The sequence below is a fragment of the Garra rufa genome, chromosome 2 (assembly GCF_049309525.1).
Source record: "Garra rufa chromosome 2, GarRuf1.0, whole genome shotgun sequence".
NCBI classification, from domain to species: Eukaryota; Metazoa; Chordata; class Actinopteri; order Cypriniformes; family Cyprinidae; genus Garra; species Garra rufa.
In genome coordinates, this window is record NC_133362.1 from 21,397,583 (window position 1) to 21,424,588 (window position 27,006).

At 37.2% G+C, this 27,006-nt stretch overlaps 1 protein-coding gene across 2 annotated transcripts; it reads right to left on the minus strand.

Moving 5' to 3' along the window:
* Window positions 1-238: 238 nt before the first annotated feature.
* Window positions 239-26,973, minus strand: ppm1aa (protein phosphatase, Mg2+/Mn2+ dependent, 1Aa). Of its 2 annotated transcripts, XM_073833876.1 has the most exons (7): window positions 26,601-26,973; window positions 22,850-23,721; window positions 22,018-22,135; window positions 21,810-21,921; window positions 20,265-20,322; window positions 2,146-2,186; window positions 239-1,737 (listed from the first exon to the last, which is right to left on the minus strand). In XM_073833876.1, the coding sequence occupies exons 2-6, from the start codon at window positions 23,702-23,704 to the stop codon at window positions 2,157-2,159; spliced, it is 1,173 nt and encodes a 390-aa protein (XP_073689977.1). In that variant the 5' UTR covers window positions 23,705-23,721; window positions 26,601-26,973; the 3' UTR covers window positions 239-1,737; window positions 2,146-2,156. The 2 variants fall into 2 exon arrangements, with proteins under 2 accessions (XP_073689977.1, XP_073689976.1); XM_073833875.1 differs by lacking the exons at window positions 239-1,737; window positions 2,146-2,186 and adding an exon at window positions 13,338-16,632 and having other exon boundaries at window positions 26,601-26,968.
* Window positions 26,974-27,006: the final 33 nt, after the last annotated feature.

Genomic DNA, 27,006 nt, shown 5'->3' on the forward strand with positions numbered 1-27,006 from the left:
ACCTCCTCTTATCTAGCAGTCTTTGCTCTGAGAATCTGGATCCATTAAAGCCACAACCCGAAATAATTGCTGCCCTGTCCTATTGAATTTAGATTTTAGTATTTGCCTGCCGATTAAACCAAAACAACAGAGCTTTGAGAGACAGCTTCAAAAGACATCTCCAGTACTGAAAAGTATATTTAATAAGGAATCTATATTAACAATGTAGTTACATCTATAGGGTCAGGCGAATAGCATGTCAGGTGACTTTAATGAATGTGTGTCCTTCACCTCCACGCACTAGAAACAGAGATGACAAGTAAAAAGAAAGTCGCTGAGCTTTACTGGTTCATTCGTGTCATGTGACCAGCTGTGTAAACGCCATATGAATTACATTCAGTCCTAACTGAAAATTATATGAACATGGAATAAAACTTTACGAACATAAAAGAGATGTAGGGTGAGCTACTTCTCAAAAAAGTGGTCTAGTGAGAACTTGCCCCACAAGCGGTCACATCCAAAGTGACTCGGTGGGGAAAGCGTTATTATTAGCTTCTCAAATATGTAATTTAATAATTCATGGTTGTCATTTATACACTTACAATTACATGACGTTTTACACCCATACAAAATCTTCTTTAACAAAAATGTGCTTTTGCTTTGACATGGGAAAAGTTGCAAAAATTATTAATAATAAGCTAACTCATTTTCTTATGTCATTTCTCGGTCATAGGAAGCGGTATATGACGGATGTGTCTTAAATATACTATATTATGCCGTTAGATCACAGGGCCACAAAACCTACTTACTGACTTACCTTATCCACTTTTTTTTTTGTAAGAGTGGACATAGCCATTTGTAAACTTTATGGGTCTGGTTTCCGGTCTCATCAGCATCCAGCAATTACAAAACGGCTCGTTTTGCTGCTTGATATTGTAAAATGGCGAGTCTTACGATAATATTTTAATGTTTTATCTTAATTATGAGCACACTGCTTTGTAGTGCAAACTGTTTTTCCATTGACTGCAAGTTGTTATTCTTAGAGGCTAATGAACCGAAGGTCTCACCCATAGGCTTACATCTGCGTTGAAGAAAAAGGTGGATAAGTTCTAATAAATGTCTGTTGTGTAATTCATAGCAGAAATGTAGACTTTATTAATATTACAAATTATATCTTGAAAAGGACTTTCAATATCCCTACAATTACATTTCCTGTCAAACTTTCACTTCTGTTAGTTGCCAAGTGCCTTTAGAAAGAGCATCAGCTAAAGACTAATTAAAGTGAGAAATCAAGCAGGGTTCACTTCATGAGAATTAACTATTTTTGTTTAAAATTAAGTATAATATAAATACAAATTACATCTATGTGATGATTTCATCATTAATGTTACCAATATTTTATCAGCAATCGATTTTTCCATACAGCATCATTAAGCTATAAATGTTGGCCTCTCTTGTTATTTTTCACTTTCTTGCAGTTATTTTCTGAATTACGTCTTTGTGTCTCCGTTGGCTCAAGAATCGTGCCAGGCAGGATGTCTTCACAGTGCACCATTTACATATTTACCAACAAGCCCTTACGCTCTCTTGTACAGTGCCAAATCAACAAGGGTGATGTGCCAAATAATCTCTCCCTCTATTATTTTCCCTTCCCTCTGCCTCATCCCTTCTTCCAAATGGCAAACGGAAGCAGAAGACATCCCACTGTGCAACTGAAAGCCAAACTTAAAGCACCATTGTCGCTGGTCAAAGTGGCACCTGTTCAACAAAGAAAAAAAAAGACTGAGAGAGAAGGAAAGAGAGGTAGGCAGTCTCAATATGTACGAATCAAAAGGCATTACGATTCACATCAAAATCTATGAAAATTCATTTAATGTCAGGATTCGCCTTGCTCATATTCTATCTTTGCTCTTACGAGACTACAGCCATCAAGCATGAGACGTCACTCTGATCTGCAACTTAGAGCTGATATATGGTGTCTATGTGTGTCTGGCATGAAATGCCACGATGAGGGAACTTCACACCTCAGGGTGTCAGTAACACCGAACAGTGACCTTTACTGAGAACAACATTCTCCCTGAGAGTGAGTGTGTGTGTGTGTGTGTGTGTGTGTGTGTGTGTGTGTGTGTGTGTATACTGTAAAAAGAGAATATGTGCAGTTGTTACCTTAGGTAAGCCTATGGGTGAGACTTCCGGTTCATTATCCGCTATAGGGAAATAACGAGAAGAATAACAATGTACAGTAAACGGTAAAACTGTTTGCAATACAATAATTAAGATAATACATTAAAATAATGGTAAGACACACCAGTGCATCAAGCAGCAAAACAAGCAGTTTTGTGCAGCTAAAAATAGCTGGACGTGGATGAGACCAGAAGCCAGACCCGTACAATTTACAAATGCCCGCGCCCACTTTTCCGGAAAGAAAAAGGTGGATAATAACTTGTGTAATTCAATATAGTCAGGAAGATAGATAATAAATATTGTGACAGGATGCTGTTTTGAAATATTTATTTGGTTGTTTTTTTCCAATATTCAGCACCATACAGAGGGAAGACAGTCAAAGCAGCTCTAACAATCTAAATCGAATAAGTCATGCTGTCACTGATTCTTGAGACATGGGGAAAAACAAAACAAAAAAAAGTAATAGTTTAAATTTTGTTTAATATGTTTGGAAGTATTTTGTTTAGGAGGGATCTCCTGCTTCTATTTTCTCATAAAAACGATTTTTTTCTTTCCCATCACTCAATATGGATCAAGAATTTCAGATTTTTTCAAATATTTATAAATCTAGAATTCACTTTGATAAACTGAAGAAATGGACAGCAGTCATATTTTGCTTATTACACATTAATATATGTAATACAAAGCTAGTAGCCAGTTTTCCAGGGTTGCAAAGTATTAAGGGCCTTTTGAAATTAAAGATCATTAATCACTAACCCTCATGTTGTCACAAACCCATAAGACCTTCGTTCATCTTTGGAAGACAAATTAAGATATTTTTGATGAAATCTAAGAGCTTTCTGACCCTCATAGACAGCAAATTACCACGTTCAAGGCCCAGAAAAGTAGTAAGAACATTGTTAAAATAGTCCATGTGACATCAGTGGTTTAACTCGTAGCTTCATAAAATAATCAGTGGATTATTTTATGAAGCTACGAGAACACATTTTTTGTGCACAAAGAAAATAAAAATAAAGACTTGTTTTTCAACAATTTCTTCACTTCTATGTCAGTCTCTGCTGCGAATTCATGAGAGTGCCACAACGCATTCCTCTGTTTTTACTCTCTTTATATTTAACAAGGTGGCTAATACGTACGACCCCACTCGTATGATTTCTGTGACCGTTAAAGGCATAGTTCACCCAAAAATTAAAATTTGATGTTTATCTGCTTACCCCCATTGCAACCAAGATGTAGGTGAATTTGTTTCTTCAGTAGAACACAATGAAGATTTTTAACTCAAACTGTTGCAGTCTGTTAGTCATATAATGACAGTGGATGGGCACCAAACCTTTGAAGGTAAAAAAAAACAAACAAACATGCAGACAAATCCAAATTACACCCTGTGACTCGTGATGATACACTGATGTCCTAAGACATGAAACAATTGGGTCTTTGTGAGAAATTGAACAGTATTTATACCATTTTTACCTCTGATATGTCCAACTGTCCTGAGCTCAGCATCCGACGCGTAACCTATGTATGCATTTCTCTGCCAGAAATGCCAGAAAGGGGAAAATTATCGCTGCAGAATCTCCACACTTTTACTATGTTTATGGGTGTGTTGATATCCAGCCGAAGAGCAAGAAACCATAACTTCAAGCAATCAGGCTCAGAAGTTGGAAATCAGTGAACAGTTAACAGTCCTGGATGAGTTATCTCAGTAGCAAGCATAATCTTTTAGCTTTAAATCGGTTTGAACCATCAGGATAAGCACAAGTAATTACCATTTTGAATAGCCGCTATACCCACAATCTCTGTGCTCTGTGTAAACAATGAGTGTCATAGACACACGACAGATTGCTTCCGGTGTTTGCGTATTCTACACCAGAGCGCGTACACACGTAACGTGCCGGATACTGAGCATGTGCTCATGACAGTCGGACATTGCTCCATTAAACAGGTAAAAAATGATATAAATACTATTCAGTTTCTCACAAAAACCAATCGTTTCATGTCTTAGGACATCAATGTATCGTCATGTGCCGCAGGGTGTAATTTGGATTTGTCTGTGTATGTTTTTTTTAACTTTCAAAGGTTTGGTGCCCATCAACTGCCATTATATGACTAACAGACTGTAACGGTTTGAGTTAAAAATCTTCATTTCAAGTCACCTACATCTTTGATGCCCTGAGGGTAAGCAGATAAACATCAAATTTTCATTTTTGGGTGAACTATCCCTTTAAGTTTAGGGGCATGGTTGGGTGTGCCCCTGCGAAATCCTATATTTCCACCTAAAATGTGGTACTCTCAAGAATGCGTGTCGACTGACAGAAGAGAAGAATATGTTGAATAAAGTCATTATTTTTATTAATTTTTTTGCACAAAAAGTTTTTTCCTAGCTTCATAAAATTATGGTTGAACCACTGACGTCACATGGACTACTTTAACTATGTCATTACTACCTTCCGGGGCCTTTAATTGCGGTCTATGCAGGGTCAGGAGGCTCTCGGATTTAATCAAAAATATCTTAATTTGTGTTCCAAAGATGAACAAAGGTCTTATGGGTTTGGAACGACATTAGGGTGAGCAATTAATGACAGAATTTTCATTTTTGGGTGAACTATCCCTTTAAGGAAATTATTTTAAAACAGAAAATGAGCAAAATATGAGTGCAATTACTAGCCTGTGTGACATTGTTGAACTATACATGCTGTTGCTTTTTCTTTTTCATCTAATGGGAGGTCAAGTACATTTTGTCCCATGTCTCAAAAATCAGTGGCCATTCGAATGACTTATGAGAAACTGGAACAGTGTGAGTCTCTATCTGCACTTTGAGTTAAGAAAGGAACAAAAACCCTGAATCAACAGGATGGCCATCCACTGCTCTAGATGAGTGATAAAATCACACAGCTGGATCCGTCTATGGCCAACCTGGTTCGTTGTAAAGTAACTGAATCCCTCTGAGGTAATCAGTACCATCAGCACCAATGAAAAGCTCTCCAAAGAGTTTGACTGTGGACTGGTCCCTTCAGAAGCCCCACGTCTCTTCTCTGGTGGTTAGGAACTGTGGTGCCGTGTACTGTCATTAAAACAACACAAAGCAGCATCACAGCAACCGCCTGCTATCAAACTCGGCAGTACTCTGCCTGTCAACCTTGTTTCGTGGTCTTTGCATCATTGTTCCCAGACTCATGGATATTTCTTGCATGTTAGATGCAATGAGGGCTGTTCCACACTTCATTGAAAGGGTAAATCTTAATAAAGAGGATTTTCTTTTGTTTTCATGGTACACATCACAATATGTGTACCATGAAATAATGCCTTTTTTCATTTACAATGCTTTATGAATTTACTATATATTCAGTTTACATAAAGACAAAAGTTTACACACACCTTGCAGAATCTGCAAAATGCTATTTATTTGACCAAAATTAGAGGGATCATACAAAATGCATGTTATTTTTTTTTTATTTAGAGCTGACCTGAATGATTTTTTCAAATAAGACGTACATATATTCCACAAGAGAAAATAATAATCGAATTTATAAAAATGACCCTGTTCAAGTTTACATACACTTGATTCTTAATACTGTGTTTTCATGTGAATGATCCACAGCTGTTTATTTTTTGTTTAATGATAGTTGCTCATGAGTCCCTTGTTTGTCCTTAACAGTTAAACTGCTCAGTTTTCTTCAGAACAATTCTTCAAATTCTTTGTTTTTTAGCATTTTTGTGTATTTGAACACTTTCCAACAATGACTGTATGATTTTAAAGAACTATCTTTTCATACTGATGACAAATGAGGGATTCATATGCAACTATTACAGAAGGTTCAAATGCTCACTGATGCTTTAGAAGGAAAAAACAATGCATTAAGAGCGAGGGGTGAAAACTTTTGAACAGAATGATTTGTACGTTTTTCTTATTTTGACTAAATATCTTTTTTCTTTTTTTAGTACTGCCCATCAGAAGCTACAGAAGATACCTACATGTTTCCTAGAAGACAAAATCAGTTAAATTTACCTTGATCTTCATTCAAAAAAGTTTTCACCCCCAGCTCTTAATGCATTCTGTTTCCTTCTGGAGCATCAGTGAGTGTTTGAACCTTCTGTATTAGGAAAGGAAAGGAAACCCATCCAAGTGCGCACACACACACAGTAGTGAACACACACACACACACACACACACACACACACCGTGAACACACACCCGGAGCAGTGGGCAGCCATTGCGCCGCAGCAATGGCTGCCCACTGCTCCGGGTGTGTGTGTGTGTGTGTGTGTGTGTGTGTGTGTGTGTGTGTGTGTGTGTGTTCACTACTGTGTGTGTGTGCACTTGGATCCCCCCACCTACAATCCCTGCCAGACCTGAAACTCGAACCCGCAACCATTGGGTTACAAGTCCGACTCTCTAACCATTTGGCCATGGCTGCCCCCATTATTAACTGCATACGAGTCCCTCAGTTGTCCTCAGTGTGAAAAGATGGATCTCAAAATCAAATACACAAAAATGCTGAAAAACCAAAGAATTTGTGGAACCCGTAGAACAGTGGGCAGTTTAACTGTTCAGGACAAACAAGGGACTCACTAAACAAAAAAAACAAAAAAACAAAAAAAAAAATACAGCTGTGGATCATTCATGTAACAACACAGTATTAAAGGGGTCATCCGGTGCCACATGCACTTTTACAAGCTGTCTGAACTGAAATGTGTGTTAGGAGAGTGTGTACACAACCACCATAGAATGACAAAGATCCACCCAGTAGTTTTCTTTTAATTTAGTAAAATAATTTGCCCCTTCTCATATCGAGCCGTTCTCAGATGCCTGTCGTTGTGGCGTAACACCGACAGAGGCCGCTCCTGCAATAGATGATAGACAGCAGTGTTTTAGCATAGACCCGCCCAGAGTGTAAACTGACAGCACTGAGGGAATGTGACTACCGATCTACCTAAATGGGTTCATGTTTACGTGAATCATTTCTCACCATACTGCTTTATAAACAAGGGTCAGTATAAAGCTTAGCTTTGTAAGGCTAGATGGTTTAAAATGGTGTCTGTTAATGATTAAGATGTAACGTTAACACAATACCTGCAAACGTGTTTACAGCCCACAACTGCATATGAGTAAAGACTTTAACACTCACAATTATGTATTTCAATATAAGGACAGGGTAAGTTATGTTAACCGATCACTTTTTGCTCTTGTTCATTCAGCTATACCTCAGTAAACACACCACATTCGTCTCTTTACCACAGTAAACACACCGCGTTCAGCTCTGTACCACAGTAAACACAGTAAACACATCGCGTTCAGCTCTGTACCACAGTAAACACATCGCAGTAAACACATTGCGTTCAGCTCTGTACCACAGTAAACACATCGCAGTAAACACATTGCGTTCAGCTCTGCACCACAGTAAACACACCGCGTTCATCTCTTACCACAGTAAACACACCGCGTTCAGCTCTGTACCACAGTAAACACACCGCGTTCATCTCTTTACCACAGTAAACATAGTAAACACACCGCGTTCAGCTCTGTACCACAGTAAACACACCGCGTTCGTCTCTTTACCACAGTAAACACAGTAACGTTAAACACATCGCGTTCGTCTCTGTACCACAGTAAACACATCGCGTTCGTATCTCTCAGTACTCTACTCTGCCAGTACATATAGACGTTTTTCCTGAACACGGAAGTAAGTCTGACTATAGTCTTAACCAAAGACTATAAAGGACTTTGTCTTAACTGAAAGAATGCTTTGCATTTCCGGTCTGCATTGTTTCTAGTCAAAGGTATATTCCGAGCTAATAAACTAATGTTAAACCTATTAAAATGTTTTTAAAAAGCACATGGCTCCATAGCGCAATGTCGCAATGACCGTCATTTGTCAGTGCCTCACTTTAATGAGTGTGTAGATGACACGAAGCAGCGGACGTTAGCTACATTAAAAACAGATGGACGCTATTTGAATGGGTTCCTATGGAAACCGGAACAGAAAAGCATTCAATCTGACGTTAGAATTCGTAATGGCGGCGCTCATCGTTTACTCAGGAAAAAGGTCTATAAAGATAAATCAAAGTGACATTAAGTTTACAAACCATTCAGACACGTCCTAGGATAAGCCTTAATTGCCGAACTTCTTTGCGGGTGTCATCTTGTTTTGTTCCAACTCCGGTTTTTAAATTAAATTTTAAATGGATGGGGTTTTTCCCCCCAAACTATAAAACTATACCCCCAACTGTTGTCTAGGCAACACCCCTTGTGCTCTGTAATGACACGCCCCACAGAACTGAGGGGCGGGGTGAGCAGAGGTTGATTTAAAAGGTACTGATATCGCTTGCTGAGAACAGAGGCATTTTTTACCAGGTAAAATGAGTGTTTTTTTTTTACACTACCATAGAGATTCTGTAATCTAAGTATATTACAAACTTTTCATTTGGACCCTAAAGCATCATCTTAACTTGTAGAAAATGGGCATTGGATGACCCCTTTAAGAATCAAGTGTATGTAAACTTTTGAACGGGGTCATTTTTATAAATGCAACTTTTATTATCTCTTGGGGACTATGTAAACTTTATGTGAAATATCTTATTCAGGTCAATAATAAATAAAAAAATAACATGCATTTTGTATGATTATTTTGAAAAAACAATTAACATTTTGCAGATTCTGCAAGGTGTATGTACACTTTTGACTTCAACTGTATATACAGGTGTACTACTGTTCAAAAGTTTGGGGTCAGTAATTTCTTTTTCTTTTTTTTTTTAAATCTTGCCAACCCCAAAATTCTGATATGTAGTACATATATGTATATCTTACTTAAAGACACTATCAACTTTAGGTTAAACTTATGAATCATAAATGATCTATTCAGTGAGGATAACCAGGTCAAAATGAAGCAAAATCATAAAAACAACCATCACAGAGATGCAAAACTACTTGTGCCTACGCTGAAGAACAGGATGCTCATTCTCGAGATCTTTAAAAGTTATCATCTCTAAAAAGCATAAATCTTAAAAGCATAAACAGACAAAAGCAGAGAAGTAAAGAGAAAAGGGAAAAGAAGAGAAGAGGACTTGTGCTGTTTCTAGCTGAAACCTCTGAAGAAAAGGATGTCTGGATCCTGGAGGAAAAGAATAGAGAGAATTGACAAAGATGTACAGGCCATTTTAAGAGCATGAGCTCTTACAGAGCATGCTAAGGGTTAAAAAACAAACTCAGCACCCGGTCAAAGCAAACGCATACACACAAACACACTGGCTGAGAGAGAAATGTACATCTGTCGTGCTTCGAATTGAAATAAACAAATATTGCAAATTCCTACAAAACTCATATCTCTATTGAGCAGGATAAGAAAAGCACCCAATAGCTTTTAAAAAGGTCTAAATGAAAATAACTCATTTTGTCACACACAGCAGTGCTCTCCAGTGACTGAGAATGACACACAACTGCATACAGCTGAAAACGAGTGAAAACGGTTGAGAGAAGTATGAGAGAATATGAAAGAAGACATACAAAAGAGGACAGACGTGTAATAGCAGAGTCAATATTATCTGTCTGTTATCGGTTGGCTGAGATGTTTTGTATGACTGTGATGAATCCGTGCAGCTGCAGCAGAGGGATACAATTCTCCTTTTCAAACATACACATGCGCATACAATATAACAGGAAAAACAATAAGAAGATAGACTGCATCAGGTCAACAGGCCTGAAAGGTGTTTGTAAGCCCTCTAAGAGAGAAAAACACTGTTGTGCCAAACCCCTCTGTGGCGAATAGTCATCATTTCAGGTTCATTTTCTGCAATGCACTGCTGTCTATAATTATGTTGTGAACAAAAATGCTGTTTACATGCATTGAAAACTTCTGGCTATAATTTCAGTCTAAACTCAGCATAGTACTTCAGGCTGTTTTGTTCTGACCTGACTGAGTGTGCTTTATTTCATTTCTAAGTGATCAGACTTTGTTTTCTGAAGTCTGGGATAAACTAATTGACTTTTGCTAGTTGACAAAGTCAGAGCCAGTCTGCAGATTTTGGGCAGAGATTTGGGTGAGAGATTTCACAGAAAACCGTGACGAGTATAGACTATGACTCCATCTATTCAGAGGATATCAAACATTTACACCACATCTTTTACTTTGTCAGGTGTCTCTTCTGAGATTGTTGTTTTCAGAACAACTTGAAAGTCTGGTAGTGTGTGACCATCTTAGAATATATTTTCCAGGTCTTCCTCTGTAACCACCGAAACATTCAGCAATTGAAGATGCCTAGTGTTTTAAAATCTGTTTTCGTTTTGAAAAGTTCCAAAATTCCAGTCGGATCACAGAATGTTGAGAGTTTGGCTCAGAATATTCATGAATTCAAATTCCAACTGTAAAAAGTTCACATTAAAACACGTACAAGCCCTTTAACCTACTATCTAAAACAATGTTTTTCCAAAATTCTAATTGGTCAGTGAAGTGACAATGAATTAGTTTAATAAATCAATGTCAAAACAAATGTTATGCCTCCTTAATCATTTTTGAAAAGAGAAATAAGGCACTTGAGGCAATGCTGCATTGCTGCTGTACTTGTTCCAAAGCTGTAAGAATTTCTTCCTTTTGCAGATATTTTGAAGATTTTTGGTAACCAAATAGTTTTGGTTACTATTGTCTTCCATTACATGGAAGATCACAAAAATAATCCATGTGACATCAGCGGTAATTTAAACGTAATTCTTTGAAGCTACAAGACTTTTTGTGTGCAATTCATTGACATTGATAATTCAACAATTCTTCTCCAAATCATTTGATAGTTTTTATTTGTTTTCTTTGCATACAAAGGTATTCTGTTTCTGGGGCTGGGGACATTTAAGTGGCTTTGCTGTCTATGCAAGGTCAAAGAGCTCTTGGATTTCATCAAAAATATCTTCATTTGTGTTTTGAAGATGAACGAAGGTCTTATGGGTTTGGAACGACATGAGGGTGAGAAATTAATGACAGAATTTTAATTTTTGAGTGAACTATTCCTATTAAATACTAAAATTCCCTTTAGATATTACATTTTTGATCCTAGGTGAATGGTTAGATTTATGAATACTTAAATTAAAAACCCCATTCGATTTGAGAGGATCAGAAATTATAATCCATTTCGCTGTTTTTTATTTTCTTTATTTTAAGCAGTCTGTTCTAAACTGAATGACTTTGGTTTTGACAGTGGCTTCACTTCATAGTCTCTTCCTTTTATCCAACTCACACTGCCCCCACCTGGCTGCTTAAAGACAATAGTTTAGAAGTAGAACTTTTCAGATCTGTAAAAAAGCAGATGGACAGACACAAAGGATCACCCAAATACATTATGAACACTATATGTGACTAGAATTAAAGGTTTGGCTGAGAAGGTAGACTGCTGTTTCTTGCTTTTTCTGAAATGCATAAAAAGCGACCTCTCGGCATTAAAAACAAAGCATTATTCTTCAAGACGTCTTGAAGAATCTTTCCACTACCCCTTTTTAATTTACCACGGTAATGTCCAGAAGATCTTTAACAAAAGATATACATGTGCTTTTAAATTTCAAGACTAATGTCCAAATGAAACATCAATACTGACATTACAAATTAATCAACTTATGAAAGGTAAATGATAAATTTGTTAAATAGAGACCAGCCATTCAGTTTTAATATTAAAGCATTTTAATAACTCTTCAAGGACACTGTGGTCAGGCTATAACTAATCACATTGCTGGTTCCTATAAAAAGGGAAAATATAACCATGTGACTGAAATGCAGCCAGCAATTTATGACTCATATTTAGGATCTCTGTTGCTCAGAAATGAAAATAAACAGTATATTTGAAATAAACTGGAGCACTTTTTTCTACATGTGAATCTAAATCTCATCAAAAGCTATCTTTGTTGGGATATTTTATTGGCCCCTCCTTTCAAAAACAAGAGGCCACATGCACCTTAAATCTAAAAAACAAAGGAGGACACATTAGAGCTGCTTTTACATTTACTTTAGACTATGGGTTTCATAGTCAAACTGTTTGCACTATAAACCATTGTGTTCATAAATAAGATAATACATTAAGACAATATGGTAAGGTCTTATGGGAAAAATGTGACCCTGGACCACAAAATCAGTCATAAGTAGCCGGGTATATTTAAAGCAATAGCAAAAAATACATTGTTTGGGTCAAAATTATCGATTTTTCTTTTATGCCAAAAAAATCACAATCAAAGTAATGATCACGTTCCATGAAAACATTTTGTATGTTTCTTACCATAGATATATTAGAACTTTTTTATTAGCAATATGCATTGCTAAGAACTTCATTTGGACAACTTTAAAGGCAATTTTCTCAATATTTAGATTTTTTTGCACCCTCAAGATTCTAGATTTTTTAAATAGTTGTACCTCACCAAAAATTGTTCTGTCCTAACAAACCATACATCTATCTTATTTATTCAGCCTTCAGATTATGTTTAAATCTAAATTTCACCCTTATGACTGGTTTTGTGGTCCAGAGGTGGATAGGTAACAGAATTAAATCCAGCTTCTAAGCGCAAATCTTGGGTCATACTGGTGGTCAATGTAAAGATTTGAAAGACAACATTTTTTTTAATGTTTTAGAAGTCCCTGAAAGAGTTTACCAAGGTGTTTACCAAAGATTGCATTTATTTGATCAAAATGCAGGCAAAACAATAATATTGTGAAATGTATTCACAATTACGAACAACTGTGGTATATTTTAAAATATTTTAAAATGTAATTTATTCCTGTGATGGCAAAACTAAATTTTCAGCAGCCATTACTGAAGTCTTCAGTGTCACGTGATTTGGCATTTAATAAACATTTCTTGCTATTATCAATGCTGAAAACAGCTGTGCAGCTTAATATTTTTGTGAAACCATGCTACATTTCTTTTTTTAGAATTCTTTGATAAACAGAATTCAAAAACAGAATCCATTTAAAATAATAACCTTTTAAATGTCTTTACTGTCACTTTTGATCAATTAGTTTACTAAACACTGGTAGTGTATAATTCCCAACCACTGCTTTTAAAATAGACAAAATTTAAACAAACCCTTTGTAGAATTTCTATTTAGCATATAGTTTCATTGAAATATATTTGTGTATCACCAAAACAACATAAGACAAGAGCCCTTCTTGGAGAAAAGGCAACATAAAATCAAAATAATAAACTACACATTTTTTTTTTCAAATAAAATAGGTTTATTTCCAGTCTGAAAAGATTAAAACAACAAAACTGGACAGTGGAACAGTTAGAGGATGACCAGTGGGTCACAGTGGGTTACAGGGAGGAGAGATTATCCTTGATTATTCACTTCATTTTTGTGTACATATTTATAAATGAATACAAATATACATATCAATTGTTTAACAAAAATAGCTTAGCTTATGAGGACAGCAGATGACTGAAATCAACAAAAATAATCCTGTTGGGGTAGGAGGTGGGATTTCACCAGAGTAAAATACCATATGTGTGTCTATGAGAACGTGTGATGCCGAACCACTGAATTACACACACCGTGCCATAAAATTTAGTTCCCTTTAGCACAAAATTGTGGTGTGTTCGTGTACAGAGCTCTGTTATATATAAGTAAAGCCCAAGGGTTTGGGGGTGGGGTTTTGCAGGAGGCATTAAGGCTGCATTAATCACTTGGTTTATACATTAAAAGGCAGGTCCGGATAAATCAACTGAAATGAGCTACCAAGCTAACACTACAGAGCTAGAGAAAACGGGAATAGGACCTATATACGGGGCATCGAATGGTTTGTGACACACATTTAGCAAGATTTAGAGCGAAATTAACAAATGCGACTGTTCATGCGTCAACTGAATTCCTTGCAAAATGCCACTTCAGTGACAAGACATAACTTAGTAAAAACACATTCATAAACATCTCTATCTATAACTGGGCTTGTATGTTTCACTGTAAGCCATTACATAACCTCTCCTCACTTGCAACTAAAAATTCCCCCCATAATCTAAAAACCATCTGTATAATAGCAGTCCATGATTCTCAAAACTGCATATGCAACAAATCTCTTTTTTCCCCCCAAAACAAGTCACGTAATTTGTTAATTTTCATACAAGTGATTTTAAAACCAAACTGAGGGTTAACCAAGCCAACAGCATCCTATTAAGAGTCATTGTTCCTCGTGTCTACATTCCTAAAGAGATTCCACGCAGCTTTGCGGATGCAAAAAAAGCTTAAAGACACATGAACATATCCTGGCCTCTAAGACCATCCTAAATCGTCCTGTTAATTTTAGATTCATTTTGTAAATCTCCTATTACAGCTTCCACTGGGGAAAACACACAGCTCACCATTCCACACACAAACACGACAATCTTTACGCCCGTGTTACAACACAAGCCGAAAGCATAGAGGATACAGGAGATTTTTCCATTTACATTAACTATACACTGTTAGATTGTCATTTTGTTACAATATTAGTTTAATAAATCACCCTGTGAGGTTCACGAAAAAGACTTAACATTAAAGAATTGAGCGCTTTACCTACCCTTGTTTTCGGTATGCAAATATACGGGATTAGACTAAAAAGCTAACTCATATTATCGGATGCAAGGGAATTCCTGTTCATATAAATCTATTACGTACTTAATTTAGTTTGGGAAGGTAAGGACGAAGGGGCTGATTTTACCACGTTTCAGACAATCAGGACAAGTGACGATCTCTCTGAGAAAATACAATTAAATTAATTCAGACCTATGTTACATACAGCATTGGGGGAGAGGGAGGTAAAAAGGTGCAGGAGAATGTAGACTAAGAGCATTCAAATGAATAAACGAATGATTCAATCACACTTTAGCAGCAAACAGTACTCTGTTGCGCTCCCTATTGGTCAGAGGAACACATGCAGGCTCTGGCCTAAACCAGGCCAGCTCACTGCATCACACTGTATTTGTTCTTTGAAGAGAGAAAGAGATAGAAATCACCACATCCAAAAATAAAAATAAAAAGAAGAAACGATAACAAATCAACACGAGATGAAGCGAATGGTTTAAGTAGAAGAGAAATCCGAGTTGAGTGTTAATCTCAGAAAGCATTCACTCATCACTCTCTCAGCAATGCAGACGGGTGATCGAGCACTATAGCTAAAGCCTTATATATTTGTGTCAAATGCCTAAATATCCCCATTAAAACCCACATCATTTTAAGCACAATAAACATGCAATCTCACACATCCATTCGGTCCACACACAAACGCACTTAAAAGGGCCTGTCCCAGTTCTGAGTGCTTCTGAACAATTACTTTTTTCCAGCAAGTGCAGGAGATCCTTTAAGATGCTCCTAGACCAACTTAAACCACAAAAATCAAGAGCTGCGGTAGTGCAGAACACTGTAGAGTCCTAGTGTTGATGATAAAAGAGAAAATCAGGGTTAGCGCATCAGGTAACAGATGCACACACATACACACACAAAACTTGCACTATGGAAATAGTTTGGTGGTTCAAACATGCATCCTCTTGCAACACAAAACCACTGATTTCTCATAAGACTCGCACACACATCTTTCTCACAAACACGCATACAATTTCAGCTTAGTTTAAAGCGGTTGCTCCAAAGGGGCAAAAAGTAAAAGACCCACCCCACCAGAAAAAAAGAAAAAGAAAAACAGTAGTACTGAGAGAACATAACGATTACGGTCATCTGTGCTGTGAGATTTACAAAAAAGCTTACTGTACTGTGCTGTGAGCCCATATCATTTACCCGTTTCACTTAAAAAGTAACAATACAAAAAGTTATATTTTGTTTTTTTTTCTTAAAAAAAAAAAGAAATGAAAGAAGTGAAAGGAAAGCAGATGAGAGGCAGATGTGTTGGGCTTCAGCGGTCGGAGAGGAAACAAAAGCAGGCAGGGCATAAAGGTGTGCCTTTTTTTTTTCTTTTTTCTTTTTATAAACTTAAAACTCAAGCTGCATTTGATACAGGCTTTTCTTTGTACAAGACAATTGCACTTCACAGAAATAAAAGCTGAAATATACAAACACACAAGGAAATGTGAATCAAATTAATTACACCAAAAAAATTATTTAAATGAGGGAAAAAAAAAAGTGTTGGATTTTTTTTTAAGAGGGTGAATGTTAAGGATCAAGGGATTTGGGAAAAGAGAGAGAGAGAGATTTGGGACAGAAGAGTATGCAGAAAATTTCCAGAAGGTACCATTGCCTAGCACTGAGAGGGAACGTTATGTGAACAAGAGGAGGGAGCCCTCATTCCCTTCCGCTTCTTCTTCCGCCTCTTCTTCCTCTGAACAGTCCAGAGCAGCAGAGCTGGGCTGTGGTAGGGTTCTTGTGCAGGTCCTGTAGTAGTTGAGGGTTCTTGTGCAGGGTTCTGGTGCCGGGTCCTGTAGGAAAGGTTGTTGTTGTTGTTGTGCAGGGTTCTGGAGGGTTGTAAACTCTGTGCAGTGTTTAAAGGGGCGGGGCTACCACATGTCATCCGTGGATGCAGAGTCCTTGAATGGAGAGAGGAGGAGAGCAGCTTGTGAGATCCCACCAAGCTCCAACCGCCAACCACTCAGGGAAATGCATGTTTGTGTGAGACACAGTATGAAACACAGGTGAAGATAAATCAGGAATGATTCTAGGAAATGGTGATGGAAATGATGGAGGGATCCAAATCGTGGGTTTAAATGGCCAAACTGATATGCTGATTGCAATTGACAGAAATTACAGCACTTGATGTTGTTTGTGTGCCAACAGGCTGTTTGGGGGTTTTGTGGTGCATCAATCACTCGGTCAGAACGGCGACCAGAGACAAAACAGCCGTAAGTATGAACAGACTTCAGACATACTACAGATAAACATATAGAATGCAGGATTAGTTATTTAAATATTAAATAACTAAGCTAAGCTGGTACCTTTGTGATGTCTAAAAGTAGGCAACTGTTACATAAATTTAGGGCTGAGCAATCAATTACATACTTAGGATTTGCAATAATTTTGCTGATTCTATAAACTACCATTCAAAAGTTTACAGTTTGTAAGTTTTTTTTTTTTTCTTGGAGAAAGATCAATTACCATATTATTACAATTTAAAATAAATATTTTCTATTTTACATTGCAATTTATTAATGTGATGGTGAAGCTGAATTTTCAGCATCATTACTCCAGTCCTCAGTGTCACAGAAATCACTGTCACAGAAATATGCTGATTTGGTGTTCAAGAAACATTTCTTATTACTATCCATGTTAAAACAGTTGTGATGCTTCATGTTTTTGTGGAAACAATAATACATCTTTTTAGGATTCTTTGATAAATAGTAAGTTCAAAAGAACATATATTTGAAACTGATTTTTTAAACAATGTAAATGTCTGTTTGTTTGTTGTTTACTTGTTTTAAATCTTTCTGATTCCTAACTTTTGAATGGTAGTGCTTAGGTATGTAAATACTGCTGTTTATTACTATTACTCGAAAGGATGGTTACTTTGATTGGAAAACCCTGAATACTAAATACTGACAAAGAGATAAAGCTATCGAAATATCTCATTTGGGTCCAGAGCAGGGTCAGAAATTAACAAGGGCCAATAAATGGCCCATAAATTCAAGACAAAGGGGAAGAAAATAAATCAAATGTGAAAACTGAATTACATTTAGATTCACTCTTGATTATAACAAGTTTTTGATTGATTATAATTATATATTGAGTTTCTGCATAACTTTCGCTAGACTTGACTAACGTCATTGGTCACAATCTGGCATCGTCATGCCAGATTGTGTCCAAAACAAAACATTTTATATTGTTTTTTAATATCGATATTAACAATCATTATTACAATATAAAGTACAATAACCTACAATAATGACTTTTGTCAAAATGTTTTTTACATGTATAATTTGAATAAAATTTTAAACTGGCATTGACTACAGTTTAAAATATTGATTAAAGTAATTAGGTAAATTTAAATATTTGATATTAAAGACAACATATGGTCTTTATAATAGAAGGGATTATAAATATTGCCATCACAAATGTAAAAAATTCTCCTGGAAAAAAATTATTGCCCCTTATTGGAAAAGTTAATTTCTGACACTGGTCAAGAGTGATCTAAAAGACAGGTTTGTTGTGGCTCTAGTGTGATAGTTTCCTAAATTCAGATTTGCTCAGGTCTTGGGCTAAACTGCTATGATAATGTATTCCTAATCTGAGACAAGCATTAGAGTCACAACAGCCTCTCTGGACCTATTTTACACCAGATCACAGGAACCCTGTTCATTATTTTGAAGAACTGAGAAACAAAAAAAAAAAAAAAAAAGTCTTCCTCAATAAAAACCTACATGTTCCTGTAAGGGTGTACCCAACCCCAGCGATCTATAAAACTGCACCTAAAAGCAAAGCACCACCCCAAAAGAAAGACAAATAGCACCAATGTACCAAACAGCTTCAGCCCATGAATACACACACCAACAAAACAGAGTTCACACTTAACAGGCTGAACTGCCCCTTATAAATATAAATATGACATGATGAATATGACATGAACAAGTTATTAAATAAATATGAAGGAAAGGATAATGACAAAAGTGAAAATGCATTGTTCCATTGTTATTTTGGAAGGCTTTAACTGGTTTGTAAAATGCATGTGACACTAACTGGAAGAACAGCCTGAGGTGTGGCAGGTCAAGGCTGGTACTCATGAAAAGCATCAGAATCAAGTGCTGAGTGCCGAAGTAAAGAGCACCCAAGATGCCTGATTTTCAGTCAGTACTAACACACTAACAATCAAGTCTATATGAAACAAAAATGCCTACACATTCAGTTTGTTTAAAACAAAAAAAATAAAAAATATATGCATATGCCACTAGGGATGCCAGAAGTATCATTAGAAAGTGCATATTTGAAAAAACAAAACAAAACAACAAACAAACAAAAAATACCAGTCAATACCAGTCTTTCTACAGTATTGGAAGTACCAACTCTTGTAAACGATGCTGTAAAAAGCCATATTCATAAAGAGCAAATCACACGTCATAGTAAAACGCAGCTATGTTTATAAACATTCAAATGCACTTCTTGGTCAAAATGCTCGTAGCTTTTTTTTTTTTATTGCTTGCCATTTACTCTAAAGTAATTACTTTCAAAATATTAAAAAGGACTTTAAACTTGAAGAATATCAAACATGTCAAAGTTTTAATTTTAAATGCTAATATTTATATTATTACACTTGCCTTTGTAAATCAAGGGCCAGACTTACTAAACGGGGCAAATTAGCTTTAGAGTGCAATTCCATAAAAGCGCAGATGAGAGGGAAAAATTGTGATTTACTGACAATGCGCAAATTAAAGAACACAAATGCAGCCAGATCATTTCCATAATAACCAGTGGCATCTACCAAGAGTAGCACCAATTGCAGCCTGTTTTAAGACGATTTTTGGGGCGTTAAATAATGGCGCAAATACCAGTAATTTGACGAGTGCAAACATTAGTAAAGCACGTTGCGTGCTTCATTTTAACACCCACTCCTCTTATAAATTTTGCATCTGAAAAAGAAACTCCTACAAATGCATATTCAATAAGGTCAGGTGCAAAAATAACGTCAAAAGATGATTTGCGCTGACACAAGCTATTAGTAAATCTGGCCCCAAGTGTGTTTTCTGTGGTATTGAAATTGATACTATTTGAGAATTGTCAAATTTTACTGGTATTGACTACTGAAATTTGGTACCATGACAACCCTATACAGCACCATCACATCTAATGTAATTAAGTTTTTTTTTAGATCAAGAACTGCTATAATCATTTAATCCATGACAAATTATTCAATAAAGATTTGATTTAACTATTTAAGTCTTTCTTTTAATTCTTAAATTGGTTTGCTCCGCAAATTTGTGGGGCTCCACCCTGCACTCAACCAAAACCCTTTCCAAAGCACAGCTCAGCCTATCCAGCACTGTCAGATGAGAGCAGATAATATGGAACAGGATGGAAACATGCACAAATGAAAAAACAAAAGGCTGGAACACTTAACAGCAGATGACAAACAACAAAATCGTGCAATGCAAAATTCTAGAACAAAAAAAAAAAAAATCATGCAAGCAAACATCCCAGCATTTTTACACACAAAGGGTCAGGCTGATGTACTCACTGTATCCTCGTTCCTGTATGGGTTAAGTTTGTTGTATACTGCTTCAATTACACTCCGCCTATGACAAACACAGAAACAGGTATGAACTTCTGAAGGTAGAAACAGGGGGGGAAACCTCACCTCTGTCGCAAAACCTAGTGAGCTGCCTTATTTAAAGCGTAATGGAATAGGGCTGTCACTAATGATTATTTTGGTAATTGAGTAGAATCGGATTCTAAGTAAGATAATGTAAATTAATGTTTTGTGGTAATAAAAATAGACCTAAACGAACAACAGCCTTTAAAATGACTTAAAATACATGTATAATAGCAACGAGGCAAAAATAATTAGTTCAAATAAAGTATCAAAAGCAAGTAATCATATGGTTTTATTGATCAAAACTGTTAAAATAATGCATTATAAACAGTAGAGCAAATGTACATTATGCATTATAACAAATGATTATAGGCAGAGGGTGCCAACGGCCTGGCGATCGTTTTAAAACTTTACCACATGATCTAATCCTTGTTTAATATTGACTAAACAACATTTAATTCAAATGTTCACTTAATCTTTAATATTTGGCCATTTACTTTAAGACAGAAATGCTACAGTCACTGTAATTTCTTGAATGTGTACAAAACGTGTAAAGCGAGGGTTTAAACTTATTTTGAAATCATGATGAACAGTTAGCATATTGAGAAAGATATTGATGTATTCTCCTGTGTTTGCGTAGGTTTATAAATGATTTACCTTACAAATCTGATGAAATGGCGCATGTTTCGTTCCCAGAAGGACGTTATAATAAACCACACGTTATAATAGACCTCACAACAATATGCAGGAGTTTGATATGCTCCACACATGTAAATGATAACAGTTAATGTGGAACAGTATTTACTGTGAACGAAGCTGCTCTGACACGCACATACATAACCTACATGCATGTAAATAATTAAAGTGCATATATATTGTGAATTCACATTTGCAGTTTGATTAATTACGATTTTTGAATGGATTTAATACATCATGCAGCCTTGGAAAATGGTCTAATAATGTGTTTCATGGATTCTTGTCAGTGAAATGCGCCACTTCTGGTATTTTTCCGAGCAAAGTCTCTTTGAAGTCAAAGTTCAGTTGACTTAGAACATTTTTCTGAATTCAACCGTGCACCTGCACCAATTTTGATGTTGAGTAGAAATATGACACAGACGCATTAACGTTCAAAAGTTGAGACAGCAAGATTTTTTGGGGGAAGAATTAAGATTTATTCAGCAAAAATGCATTTAATTGATTAAAAGTGATAGTAATAACATTTATAATGTTACAAAAGAGTCAAATAAATGGACATTTGGAAACCTATGTATAATGGTAATTTCATAATGCAAATAAACGCAGCCTTAGTGAGCATCTTCAACTCTTTCAAAAACACTTACTGTATGTTAGTGTGTTATTGAAAGATTCTGTGAGAATTACCTACCAATTGTTTACAAAATTATGAATGGGCAGATCACTAGGTTTTGAAAACTAAATTAAAGAGAGAAAGAGAGATTCTATGGTACTCACTTGCTGGCCAGCTCTCCTCCAGGTGGTAGGTTGGGGATGCTCTCAGATGCTAACGTGCGCATCACATGTACCAGGTCGGGCACACCTTCGTCCCCCTGCCTCTTCAAGATCTCTGTTATATCAACAATAATTAAGATCAATCTGATTTGTCAGAGCTGAATTACTGATTCCATTTAATATCAGAAGGCTTGTCAAGGTTAGCTCATACCTTCTACTCGGCCCTCTAGGTATTTATCAAGCTCCGCTTCCCTTTTGACGGCTTCAGGGGAAACCTTTGGTGCACTGACGAAACACACCAACACAACACTCATGTTGTCACGACTTCCCTGTCCAAACACAGAAGAAGGGAGAGGGTTATCAAAATTGAAAGCAAATCAATATTTAATACCAATGAAACACTGTGGAAAAACGGGAGATAAGATTTAGAATTTGAAGACTTTGTTACAAACACTCTCTCAGTACGAAAAAAAACACTTTTTGTTTAATACAGCTGGTCACATATGTTCATGTATACTAGATAAAGCTACACATAATTAAGTACACATAATTAAAAATAAAAACATTACTATATTCTTATATTCTTCTTTTATTTGAGAAAAAGTCAGAATTGCGACTTTATATGTCACAATTCTGACTTTAAAACTTGCAATTGAGAGTTTATATCTCATAATTCTGAGAAAAAAAGTCAGACTTGCAAGATAAAAAGTCGCAATTTCCTTATGTTTTATTCAATGGCGGAAACTGGCTTCCACAGATGAACAGTAAGTTCAAAAGGACAGCATTTACTTTAAATACATTTTTGCAGCAAGTCTTTACTGCCAAATTATATCAATGTATCTTTGCTGTATAAAATGTTAACATCTTATAAAAAATTTTAATTACTGACCCCAAACTCTTGAACTGTAAAACTTACTGCATAAAATACTTTGTAAACTATAAAAAAAGTGTGAATTACTGCCAGACTGTGATTTTAAATTTTCACTGTATTTTTAATAGACAAAAACATTCATCTGACTGAGTAAAAGTCTGTTTACACTCACCTTATACAAACAGGTATCTACAATTTCATTGCAGACCCTCTCCAAATCGTCAGTCACCTCCAGTCGTGAACGAACAAAATCACACAGCTCCTCATTGGCCATCACATCCCAGATCCCATCACAAGCAAGAACAATAAACTCGTCCTCCACCTCCGACCGCTCGATAGCATACACCTCTGGCTCCGGCGACACCAGCTGCTCCGTGGGACCCTTACCATGCACACACTTATAGTCAAAGTCCCCCAGAGCCCTGGACACCGCCAGAGACCCATTGACACGCTGGATCATCACAGATCCTCCAGCGTTCTGGATCCTCTCCTTCTCCAAGGGGTTGCTGGGTTTGTGGTCCTGTGTGAAGAAATGCACAGCTCCTCCTCGACTAAGCAACCCTCGCGAGTCTCCGCAGTTGATAAAGTAGATGTGGCGGGGTGAGATCATCACGCCGACGGCCGTCGAGCCGCTGCGGTCTGCGCCACCATGCTTCTTCTCCGAGATCTGCCGCATGTGATCGTCGATCTGCAGGAAACCAGTACGGATTCCAGATTTGACGCTGTCCACGCTGGGCTCCACAGCTGGACCCCCTCCTCTGCCTCCACCCTGGAAGTCAGGGTTGCTGGTGATGTGCTCCAGGAGGTGCTCGCAGCAGTAACGTGCCACCTGCGATCCTGCATGCCCATCGTAAACAGCGAAGAACGACCAGGGGTCCAAGCCGTTAGGCAGACCGATGACAGCAGTATGCGCATCCTCCATCTCCACACGCCAGCCCTGCATGCTGCTCAGGCCGTAGCGCAGGCTGTTGCCGTCGCCGTGAGCATTGTGCTTCTCCATCTTTGGCTTATCCAAAAATGCACCCATAACTTCTGCTTAGGAATCTACAACAAAAGAGTTTGAGAATGATCAACAATAGTAATTGTATTATGTTTGATGAGTAATATTAAAGACAATTCTGTTTGGTAACACTAGCATTACAGAAATTACCTACTTTAACTAAACTAAGTAAACTGACATTCCCGCCCATCATTTGTACAGTTCAATAACCCTGTTCAAGTGTTAAAACATTGACTGAAATTGCAACAAGTAAATGTTTAACAACACAATGTTTTAATCTTTGCAGAGTGATAAGCAAAACACATGTTGACAATCAGGAAAAATTTGTTCTATAGTGTAACTCTCATATGAAAACATTAAAGCCTATTTAATGGATAGTTCACCCAAAAATGAAAATTCTGTCATCCAAACCCATAAGACCTTTGTTCATCTTTAGAACACAAATGAAGATATCTTTAAAGAAATCGGAACCTGCATATACAGTAACGCAACTGACACATTCAAGGTCCAGAAATGTAGTAGGAACATCATTAAAACCATTGGACATCAGTGGTTCAACATTAATTTTATAAAGCTACCTTCTGTCAGTCTTCGACGCGCATTCTTACAAGAACTCTCTTTACTGATTATCGTCTGTATATTCTGGTTCGAATAAGTAAGGCTGGGCAAAAAATTGAGAGTCAACCTCTTTGTCGAAATCTTTAGACATGTTAACAAAAACTGCGTCTTCCTCTGCTTGTAAACAAGGCGCAGTGCATCTGGGTTCTACGTCTTGCATCAGCAACGCCACACTTATGCAGCATGATACTCATGTGAACATGCAGCAGAGACTGACATGGAAGAGAAAAAAAATTGTTGAATGAAGTCGTTACTTTAGTTTTCTTTGTGCACAAAAAATATTTGTGAACCACTGATGTAACATGGACGATTTTAATGATGTCCTTACTACCTTTCTGGGACTTGAAAACGGTAGTTGCGTTGCTGTCTATGCAGGGTCAAAAAGCTCTTGGATTTCATCAAAATATCTTAATTTGTGTTTTTCTGAAGATGAACAAAGGTCTTACGGGTTCGGAACAACATTAGGGTGAGTAATTAATGACAGAAATTTCATTTTTGGGTGAACTAACCCTTTAATTTAGGTTTTTAACCCAAACAAGAAAAGGAAAAATTGAAATTGACTACTCAGTTTATGATGACATTAAAGTTGCAATGAAACAGGTGTAGCAACAGATCTTTTCTTAATAATCTGCGGTATGTGTAGGGCTGACTTGATTCTGTTCACTAGGTGTGGACTTGAGTAAGATCTTGATGTGAGCGTGTAGTCAGTTGTACGAAAGAGGTGGGGTTTAAGCAGACTAAATGATTGTAGAAGCACGGCATATGTCCCCAGAGAGAAGTCTGTCATTCGCCGGAAGATTCTGATTAGGAATTATTAGGTAAAAATGAATTGTTTATTGGACATATTGGCGGCACTGAATGTAAACAACGCCACTGACCGAACGAAACTAAAATATATTTTGCTAATTATTGCTGCTGAAAATGGTAAATTATGAAAATTGGTTATGTTTTGGGCTGTATTAATCGGTCCGACCGGGAAAACATTTGGAGTACTATGGACAGCCTAAAGTTATAACAAATCAAGGAGAAGAGTGCAAAAAAACTGTCTGAGGAAAAAAAGATATTTATGGTTGGCCAAATTGAACCAGGATTTCCAGGGCAAGAATTTTGACAACATTTGTGTTTGTTCTTACTGGTTCCTGTCAGTTATATGAAATATTAGGCTAATATCTTAATTAATACTGCTCATATGTATCTTCAACACCTATTAACTTTAGTTTGTCAAAATATTGCGCCTTAATTAGCAGAACAATGTATTCAGTAGTACATTAACTGTGCAATCCATGCTGTTGTTTACATATGAGTATAGCCAATATGGCCGTGCATCTGGGTAACTGACTAAATCGTGACGTATTTTGTAAAACCTTTAATGGGAAGTTTAACACTAACCAGAATCAAGTGTAAACACACAGGCAGCACAAGGACACTATTTATAATTCATGATGACTAAAACTACAAAAGTCTTGTCATGCCAGTGGTCACTTTGGAAATAACCTATGGCATGCCAACAGGCATAAAAAAAATGTAAACACACACACACTCAGCATCACAAAGGCAGGCAGACACACATAACAGTGGCTTCCAAGCCATGTATGGCTGTCAGCTAACGCAATGCTAGGCACACTACACATTCGTATACTAAATATAGACAAGTACAGATGCATTCTGACCATTGTTCACCATCCACATTTATCGCAGCTCACTCTGAACACAAAACCAGTGCAATTTATAAAACCCCAGCCTTGAACTCTGTATATATTTGACAGGTAACTTAGACTCTAGCTGCAAATTGGGTTACTGCTAGAGTACATTCACGTTGTACAGTGAGATATCAGCAATCAATGTTCTTTGCCCTTGTTCGTGCTAAACAGTAGTGAACTGAAAGTCTGCGCGTGTAGACCTGCCGCATGTTAACGCGCCTCTATTCCGCATTACGTCATGGTGTCGCGAGCCTATTAGCACGCTAGCTTCATGCTAATACTGACGTTTGGGTCCCTTCAGTTTGACTTAAGGTGAAATAGTCTAGTTTATGTAATTGAGAAAGAAAATGAATTAAGAGCCTGGCAGATACTCACTGCTATGGTTTGAGGTCAGACACTCTAGCAAGCTAAATGCTAACGAAGAGGCCGTGTGAAGCCTCAGGCTTGGGTTGACAGACCCGCGGCCCTCAGCGCAGCATGCGACGGCCACACACGACAAGTCAGCCCGCCGAGCTCAAACAACACCCGCCTACTCCCTTAGCCTACATGCTAACAGGCTAGCTCTGTCATTCGCATAGGCATATTACGAGAGCACAGAAACTTACCCACTAAAAATAAGTCCTGGAGGGATCTGTTGTGGAGAAGGTAAAAACCAGATAAAAGAGAAGGACGAAAAGAAAGAGAGAGATATAAACTGAGCGCGGCGGTGGTGAGAGAGAGACAGGCTGGCGGATTGTTTTGCTCTGCATTCAGTCTGTGAAAGAGCGGATCACCCTTATCTGTTTAAACCAGGGATGCATAATTCCCATTTATTCTGCGTCCTGAACCTGGAAAGTGGAAAGTGACGGGTTTGACCGCTGTTTTGGTCCGCTGTGTTCGGGACCGAATCTCTGCACACCAGCAGCAGCGCAGGACCCGGATGTGGATTCAGCAGGGCTGCGCACTTAAAAGAATGACATCATCATCATCATCTCTTCATCAACATCATCCCTCCATCTGTACATCATTCTG